Consider the following 10,051-nt stretch of genomic DNA (forward strand, 5'->3'; position numbering starts at 1 on the left):
GTGTGTGTGTGTGTGCCTGCATACCCAACTGAATGCTTTAAATGGATGAATGAATCAAACCAATATTCTTTCCAATACATGAGTGTAGCTGCAACCTACCTCTTCGACAACACTTGACATTTTTTCAGGTAATAGAAGTGCCTTCTCAAAATTAGCTACCTCCTATTCGTGCTTCTATATAACCAAATGAGCATTACTTTTGGAGCTTTACCTTGGCAATGCAATGCAAAATTACTTTCAATAAAATGTCCATCACAACAGCCCAAGGTAATGTCTCTAGATGCCTTGTTTTACCCGACCAAGAGTTAAAAAACCCAAAGATATGCATTTACTTTCACAGGAGAAAACAAAAGCAAGCAAATATTCTTCTAATCTGTAAAGCTGGAACCAGTAAACGTTGGGCATTTTTGTGTAAAGAATGACTAAAATTATACATTATCAGAATTGTTGTGGATACATTTTCTAATGTTATCTATTAATGTACTAATCGTTGCAGCTCTATTCCATGTATTGAATTATTCCTATCTCCACAGTGCAGCTCTGTAAATAAGAGATGTTTGTTAAACTATCCATCCATCTATCCATGCACTTTCTACAATCAGGGCATGAAATCTATCCCAGGATGTATTAGGCAAAAATATATATTGTCTATAATGGCTACAGAAAGGCAGAGTAAACTATGTATGTAAGCTTAGATTTGCATTTGGACATAATATTTCATGAATCAAAACAAATGCCATACTTGGGAGTTAAACATGAGCTTGCTAGAACCCTAAAGAAATTGCAAATTTATCTACTGGACACCTACTTGCTAGGAGAACATTTACAGTCCGGCTGGTCAGGGCTCCAAGGGCGCTGGCACTCACACAGCTGTAGCCCCCCTCCACTCCCTGGGGAAGCTGGCCACCCTTAGAGGTGGGCAGCAAGAGGAGGGATCCATTCGCCAAATACTGCAGGAAGTCACCTCCATCCAGAGGCAGAGGCTGGCCATCCTGAAGCCAGGTGACATTGAAAGGTGTATCACTGGCCCCAAGGTTGCAGTCCAGCAAGAGGGGCAAACCTGGCTCCAACACTACATGGCTGGGCCCAGCCCCGCAGCTCAGCTCCACCGAAACAGGCTTTTCTGTGTGGGACAAAGAAACAACAGTTTATTAACCACGCTCAGTACTTGCAGTAGTCTAGGTTAAGCTAAGTTCATCTTTCACATCACTGCAACCCTCTGCAGGAACCTTATTATTGCTCTGTGAACACTATCACAGCTCAACTATGAATTAAATATTGCACTTTTCTTCCTCATTGGTCTAATTATTCAAACGTCTGTGTCATTTATCATTTTTGGTTATTTTTGTCTACCATATCAATTTCAGCCTACGGCAATTTGTCATTTTATAGCATTACTTCAATAGAATCAATAGTGTTGGCGACACAGATGGATAGGGGTAGTGCATTCCAGAGGCAGGGTGTTTTGGGGACAGAGAGGAGGCCAGAGGAGGAGAAGGAGGAGGAGGAGGAGCTCTGAAAATTAAATGGGTTCAGCAGCATGAAGGGATTTGTATGTCAGCAGCAGGACATTAAAGTCAGTGAGAGAAAGGGGAAGTCCTGGAGTGAGAAGTTGATGAGCTGGTGTGAAATGACAAGAAGAGTGTTGTTTAACCACAGCAATCTTACCGTGCCAAATCTTCACCATTTTTATTTTTAATAATTTAACTACTTTTAAAATAAGGTGTATTTTATTAAACACAATATAATTTTGAAAATAAAATTGTAAATGATTGCAAATAAAAATGAATGCATTTGTGGTATCAGACAAGATATGTGGTATCAGTGTATTGTTCACATATATCTTTTTCTTTGCAAATGTTATTTCTGGCCGGAGCAGCAACCGCTGGTTGGCCAGTGTAGTCTAAAGCATCAGCATTAAAAGTTGTGCTTTTTGTAAATGTGCATCGAATGGCGTGTCCATGGTGTGGCGCTATATTTCGACATTTCACCCTGAAACAGGAAGTTGTCATAACTCTAGTATACTTTGTCGAATCTGCATCAAACTTCAGGTTTGATAAAAGTCCTGCCCCTGAACACATCAAAATGCCAATATTCAGTCATACTCTTAGCGCCACCTGCTGGAAACAAGAAGTAAGTCTTGTATGGCTTTTGATCTGATTTAAAATTTCATGGCGTGGTCTACACACTATATGCTGGTGCATAAGATGACCGCAGCATGCCCTACTCTAGTGGACTGCAAGGGCCAGATCATCGCTGCTTGCAGCTTTAATTTATCTTCTATCTTTATATTCCTCTATCTCATCCACACAGTTGCTATAATTTATGTGGTTTTCCTTCTATTTAAGAGCTGTGAAACACAGTTTTAATTCAGTTATGCAAATAACAAGATGGTAGGAGAAAAGGGATAAAAATAGTAGAGGATCTTAGGAGAAAAGAGAATTGGAAAAAAGAAGAGGGGAAAGATCAAGAGCAAATCAGAGATGGGAGATAAAAGGAACTCAGATATTGTCTGACATGACAGCAGTTAATAATTGAGAATGAGAAGACTGGAAAGCATTAGACACTTAACGAAATAACGTTTATTTCACCACTTAACCTTGCTGTCAGACAGCCATTTGGCGCCACATTGTCTCAACCTATGTATTCCAAAGTGTATTTCCAATTGTGCTGTGCACGGTGTATTACGACACAGATCAGCTGTTTAGACCGGAGTTACAGTGGTTTATGGAAGAAACAAAAACAAATACAAGAAAATAGAAATGCGTGATTATAAGAGCGACACAATGCCATTCACTGCAAAGGCAAGAGGATACCTTTATGAACCAGAGTATACACAAGAACTTTTGCAGATGGATACTTAACGAGATGAAGAAATGTAGTGCCAAAGGAAAGGGTTGTCTCCTGGCAAGGTAATGTGGTGAAAACACTCTTAATATAGCATACACTATAACTGATGTTAAGGTTAAGGTGGGAGTTTTTTTTATGTGCATGGCTGAAATATGTTTTTCTGCTGACCTTGTTTTCAGAAGTACACTGCTCTGCTTCCCTGCCGGGACTCTTCCAACTGGGGGCATGCTGACGTCTGTCTAATGCAGGTAATACACTGACTATGGATAAGTACCTTTTTACAACCCAACTTCAAATAATCCAACCTATCCTTTTAAATGAAGAAGAGAAAACCCAACCTTTCAAAAGATCTATGATAACAGCACAGCTCACAAAAAAAACATCTAGTCATCTGTTAAAATTAGACCGAATTCGTTTGAAATGTTTGTTTATTTCAAATTACAACGTTGAATCTAATAAAAAATGAACTGGATGACTATATTTTCAACATATAAAAGATGCTGCTGGATCTCTAGGACAAATTTCTTGACAAAAGCACTGAAGAGTTGAAATCCTCTGCACATATTACAGTATAACACAGAGGTTTATAACTGTACCTATGCAAGTAATACCATTTAAACTTCACTTACTTGAAACACCTCTTTGTGAATTCAGCTTAGAAACATTTTTATTTCCTCACATATATACAGAGGCACGCACATATATACACAGAGACAGCTAGGTTCCTTTCTGCTTCTCTTTCTCTGGCGTTGGATTAATTAAGTTAATGGGAGATGGAATTTTTTTCTTGATTAAATGAGGCCTGACCCCCCACCATCACTTCCTGATGAAGAGCCTGGGTAATGCTGAGAAAGGCTGCACAGGGTTCTGGCATACACGCAAACACCAATACGACACACACACACACACACACACACACCTGCCATGGAGACAACATAAACATGCATACACACACACACATCCAAACCCCATACAGACACAGACACATACAGGCACACGTAAAAAAGACCGAAACACGCTCACAATCTTGTGCACCAACACACACTGATCACCTCTATGGCTCCTCTCTTCCTCTCTCCCATTTCAACTAATTAGGTCTCATTAAGTCATTAAAACATTAGCAGCCATTTCCCAGCTCACTGCCAATGGTTTCACTTGGCGGAGGGGATCATTGGATATGGAAGCCATTACGCCTCACAAAACGGGAGAAGAGGTGTGACAAGGAACATGCAAAACAAAGAAAAAAAAGCAGGAAAACACTAATTTCCTTTTGGAAAGGTTTAGACATCTTAACCTGTGTTGAATGAATTATGTAATAAGATGAAATAAAACATATGTCCAACCTAGAAAAGACAGTGGAACATTTTCAGAACCAGGGACCAGCATGACCTACTATCCTTTAAAAGAGTAGGCAAGGTAAGCATATCACATATTTCAAGTAGTGGCTATTTCATCTGGGAATAAAACACTTGATATCCACACACACACACACACACACATTTGCACCAGAAACTTGGACATGCCCTAGATTTGTGGCCATGTGCGGCACACACACGTATAGACACATATTCACTTGCTAAGATACGTGCTCACGCACAGACGCATGCACGGTCACACACAACTCACACAACTGTCAGTGTCTCATGAGGACATAACGTGGTAAAGACGGGGGGGTCTGTGAAGTGGCCATTTTGCCATTTTACTGTACAAATGGGAGCTGCTGGAAAGGACCGGGTGCACTCTGGGATATAGTAGCGATTGTGTGATCTCACTGAGCTGTAGTGAATGGATTGCGATGGCACTGCGCCAAGCGATTCATAGCATGCTCTAAGTAGAGAGAAGACAGTGGTTTACAAAGGGGAGAGAGGATGAAAAAGGACCGACAGACAACAGGAGACAATCAAAAACAGAAAAAAAGGAAACAATAAAGCAAACATATCACACATAAATGATGCAGTGCCCCTTTAGCCAATCAGTAACAATTCTGACTTGAGATTCATAATATCTGTCATTTGTGCCAACAACAGTTATTTGGAAACAGTAAGAATACAGGTGGTGGTGTGATCCCCAAGATCTGGAAATGTTTGATGTACTTCCATACTACTATCATATATTAGTTGGATAAATGGAGAAACGCATAGACTTCGGACTAATGCAGTCCTATTCACAATGAAACACACAATAAAGAGAAACAGTACAGAACAAACAAAACACACACAGACAAAGAAATAGACTGTCCCTGAAAGAGAGAGAAAAGACTGGGGAAATGGAGAGGCTTGGAGGACCCTGCTCGCGATACCATCAACACTTATTTCACTAGTCCATTTCTGTTAATGGATCACCTATTCACAAAACATTTGGGAGAACAGAAGGAGAAAGAGGAGGAGGAGGGTGACCCAACAACACAGCGAATATTTCACCCATCCCAGCTCACAGTCAACAGAGACTGGACACCCTATGACCTGGAGGACACAGCTCAGGTTTCCACAGCCGCTAAATTGAATACAATACCTCAGGTCCTTTAGGAACACAGAGAGGCTCGGCTAAAGTAGTCAGCAGATGCTTGATCATGATGTTGATACCCTTGTATAATATATGTTGTTGTCTGCCGCTGTTGCTACAATTCCAAGACCAATTTCTCAACAATAACAGTTCGATTTACCCATTACAGTCACACAGCACTTATTCCATCAGAGCCATGTCTTTGTAGATTGTTTGTAAATCAAAACATCTATTTTGCACAATTATTAGCTTGTCCTCATGTATGTCAAGTTGGCTTTTATATATTTTTTAATAGGACAGCAACAAAACATGACAGCCATGCTGCTTTGTGAGGCTGTACACAATGATTCTTTCAGCCAACGTTATAATGTTTACCATGTTCATCATATTAGTTTAGCGTGTTAGCATGCACAATCACAAATTGAAGTATTGGACACATTAAACATTTGACCAGATGATGGCGCTAGAGATCACAGAAGAACAAAATGGTATGGGAGAGAAAAAGTCCCTAACGTCAGTAGGCTTCATCCTCTGGGGACCCTGAATGTCTGAACAAACTTCCATGGCAATCAGTGATTTGAGATATTTTGGTCTAGACAAGTGTCAGGCCGTCAGTGCCATCCATAAAACACAGCTAGCATGGCACACCACTGGTATGTGAGTACTATACTGAGTAATATAGTGCATGAACTAGGGCCAAATAGGCTGAAAGAACTTAAAAAGGTGGAGAACGTAAGGTAAAAAATGAAAAGAGAGGATATGAGACGAAGAAAGAGACCCGGAATTACAGAATGAAATAGAGAACTGAACAGTGCAGATCAGATTAGTGCAGCCTTGAGACCTAACTGAAAGAGAGAAGCAAAATGTGATTACAGACGCTTTTGTGAAGAGGGACCACTAAAGCACTCAAAAGCAGTGGTAACCAGACTGCCTCGTACCTCAAGGCGGCAGTGGATAACTTGCTATGGGTCCTGAATGATTTTAGCAATCGCACATGTAGGTAGTAAATCCCTATGCAACAAGACCTAAATGCATGCTGAGAGTGGACAGGGACAGATGGTCTGATTGATAGCACTGGGTAGTATAGTGTGTGTGGTAGGTCTGGATACCAACGCTCAAATCAAGCTCAACTGTGCTTGCATGCTGCTCAGCTGGGTTTGTTTGCGAATTCAATTACATCACATCGATAGCAACAAAATATAAAATAGCCCAGTCACTTACACGTGCTTGTGGCCAAAAACTACTCGGCGTGAGGATGAATCGATATTTTGAAGCCACAGTTGTGATAATCTGAGCAGGGAGGCAGCTAGCGATAAACCCTGCAGGGAGACGGGGGCTCTTAGGTTTCTGTATGCAGGTGGAAATGCCTGTGTAGTAACAAGAAACAGAAAGTCTGGCTGACAGACATACCCCACTCCTGTCTAAACATTTATCATCCATAGGCTTTATTCCTGGCTTTCCATATTAAAAATGTTGCCTTGGGCATTGGGTTCTTTTTGAAAAACTGTAAAGCAACGTCTGAACAGGAGTCTGAAGCCCACTACTTCAACCCTCTTATAGTCTTATATTGCTCTGATGGCAAATGAAAACTCTCTATTTACTAGTTAAGCAATGCTTTATGCAGAGGGCTCAACATTTCACTGAATCAACAGTGAGGCTGTGAGTCACTCCGCAATCTGAACAGCTGCCGTGTCAGGTGTTAAGCGTTCCAGCTGTGTTTCCTCCCATGACGATACAGCAGGGTTCTTCTCACACCCAGTCATCTTAACCACAAACGCACGCACTCACTTTCACTGTCAGAAAGCTGATACAATGAATCAAAGATTGTATTCTGAATTGGGGCACTGGGGAGTTGACTGAGGTTACACATACAGACAGGGCTGGAAAAAAAAATAGAAAAAAAAGAAAGAAAATAGGGCTGCACTTCTTTCTCTGACGGATTACTGTCTCAAGCATCTTTCTAAATGTAGTGTTCTGTAGCTGCTCGGCGCTGGCAGATCCCTGGGTTCTAGACCAAAAAAACAAATCTATAAATTATTACCATTTAATTACCTACCAACAACATATTATTGACATGTTAACATGAAAAACACATTTTTGTTTTCATTAGTAATTCATCTGATGATCCCATCACAAATTCCCAAAGCCCAAGCTGACATACTGAAATGGTTGTTTTTCGCCGTGCAACAGTATCATAGTAATTTACTATCATAGAAGAAAACTTCTATAATTCATATTCACATACAAGCAAGAATAGGCATTTGAGGCGCATAGTGGGAATGAGGGAGGCACACTCTCTAATGCAAGTCAGTGTAGCATCAACATGCTGGTGCTTTAAGATAAAACAGTTGTATAATGTTGAAAATGTTGCTTTAAGCCATGATTCAAATGTCAAAATAGTTGCTGATTAGTTTTCTGTCTATCAACTAATCGACTAACCGACTAATCATTTCGGTTCTAAATAGTACCCAAACTTGCATAACAAGATTCTGAGATATTTCTGTATTTGTCAACCTGCCTTTGAACCTGTCATGTTGTGTGTTTAAATGTACAAACGTTCTACTGTCCAACATCTAATATTAAAAGTTCCTATGTTGGCATATAGCACTGAACAAACTTGACATTTACACTGAAGACCAATAAGATCATACAGTGACCCTTTTCTCAAAGCCAGTGGAGCAACAAATGGCATGAAAGTGTACAATGAAAAAAAAGAAGGGTTGTGGTGAGACAAACATGGCTCCTGTGTCCCACTGAATGTGCGTGTACAAGAGGGAGAAAGGGAGCAGAACAGAGAATGAGGGATGGAGAATGCAAGAGGGGGCATACCAGTGCAGTCCCTCATGCCTCCTGCTCTATATACAGTGCTTATTCATCCCAGTTTGGCTTCCTCCAATCACAGAGCAGTGTTCCTGCATGCAGGGCCTCCCAGCAGCATGGGGCCTCCACATGGCCATGTCAAGTGCCCGGCCCACTTGCATGAGTCAACAAAGCGAGCAATAAAACTAACATGGGAGTAACACGGGAGATCCAAATCAGAATCTGTTTATTCATGCAGCGGCACAGTGTACGTACAGGAATTTATGCTGGTGTCACTGGTGCATGATGGTTTACTGGTAAAGGTTCCCAGTATGTAGAAACAAATGCGGAACTACGGGACATGCTGGAAGGTATTAAATAGAAAGTGTACAACAGAGATTCAAACACACAAGCAGAACAGTCCGAAAAACCCTCCCCTCTTACTTCACTGCTCTTTGAAGTAAGGTACACGTACATTATAATGCTTGTGTGCAGGGATCAGGGTTGAGCATCTTACACAAGGTCAGGATGATGAATGAGACTGCTATGTGACACTACCTGGTACATGCAGTGAGGAAGGGTGTACTGCAGTGAGCAGCCTTCACATATTATGCTCACACTGGGTTGCTCAACACTGACATTTTCCATCACTGATGCAAGAGAAAGGGGCTTTGATCTTTGAGTAATATACTGCATTTGAATGAGAACTAAATGGCGCATGTACTGACTATGAATACACAGATTCATAAGTGTGTGTATTCTATGATGGTTACATGTAGCACTAGTATTCCTATAATTAAGATACAATCTACTGATGCACTTCTTTGTCTTCTATGTATGTGAATTTCTTGAACTGCCTGTCCCTCCACAACATGTACTGAGCAATATACTACAATTTTAAAGCAAAACTTGTGCAATACTTATGTCTATTTACCCACACCTTCCCACCTACACCACCACCTTTAGTCCTTTACCTCATGTGACCAAGCAGACAGCAAGGTGGAATGAAAGGAATGTGAATGCAGGACCAGACCACACCATGTGACTGCCGCCAAACCACTGCTTCTCTCTCTCTCTCTCTCTTTCTCTCTCACACACACACACACACACGCACACCACACACACAAGAAGAATACAGTCAGAATAAAAAACAATGAAAAAAATGTGGTGAGAAATCAAGTTTATCCGCTACCACGTGTGATAAATGCACCGTAGTAGTCATCTTTGAATAACCAGTACTATCATGAGCTGGTTGACAAAAAATATTGCTGCAGCTTCACTTGTGATGTTCACATGAAGATGATGTTCAAGGCTGCCCCCACTGTAAGTGGAGTTGGGGCTATGGATAGAACAAGTGCGGGAATTAAAACGAGGTTATGATACTGTATACCACCTTCAGTGCAGCTGTGACCCTACTCTGAGGATTAGCTCAAATGACATCATGTAAAGTTATTAATTACACTCTATGGCAAACCTGAATGACCTAGTAAGCCGAAGCGACAAAATGCACAATCCATCTGAGTTGCATCATTGGTAACTCTAAATCTATTTGTGCTCCTGGGAGGAAAGATTTACATTACCAAAGAGCAACTTGGAAACATTTGATGTTTATGCAACTGAGGTACATCTAAATTAACATTCTCTTAAATAATTTAAACGCTCTGCCAATTTTATATGTTGGCATTATGTACTGGGGTGTAACATTTTCTACGTGACGCAGGTGTGAACAAAAGCAGTTGCATTTCTGATAAAGGCACACTCAAAATACTCTTACATGTGACATTGTTGTGTCTAGTTTGCAGACCCCTCACAAATCACTGAAGCCTTTCATGTTGCAACTTGTAAGATTTGACACTGAAATGTGACCTTTTGGGAGATGAATTGAAAGCCTTTATTGTCA

The 10,051-nt window shown here is 40.8% G+C and overlaps 1 protein-coding gene across 1 annotated transcript in view; it reads right to left on the reverse strand.

Annotated features, from left to right (window-relative positions):
• igdcc4 (immunoglobulin superfamily, DCC subclass, member 4) overlaps positions 1 to 10,051 on the reverse strand; it is a gene marked incomplete in the record, with an annotated part of 47,773 nt that overhangs the window by 28,534 nt on the left and 9,188 nt on the right. Inside the window, 1 exon segment of the mRNA XM_035682544.1 lies at positions 809 to 1,123. Coding sequence (XP_035538437.1) covers positions 809 to 1,123 — 315 coding nt within the window.

This window comes from Morone saxatilis, unplaced genomic scaffold (genome assembly GCF_004916995.1).
Source record: "Morone saxatilis isolate NCDOM2014 unplaced genomic scaffold, NCSU_SB_2.0 Contig11, whole genome shotgun sequence".
NCBI lineage: Eukaryota > Metazoa > Chordata > Actinopteri > Moronidae > Morone > Morone saxatilis.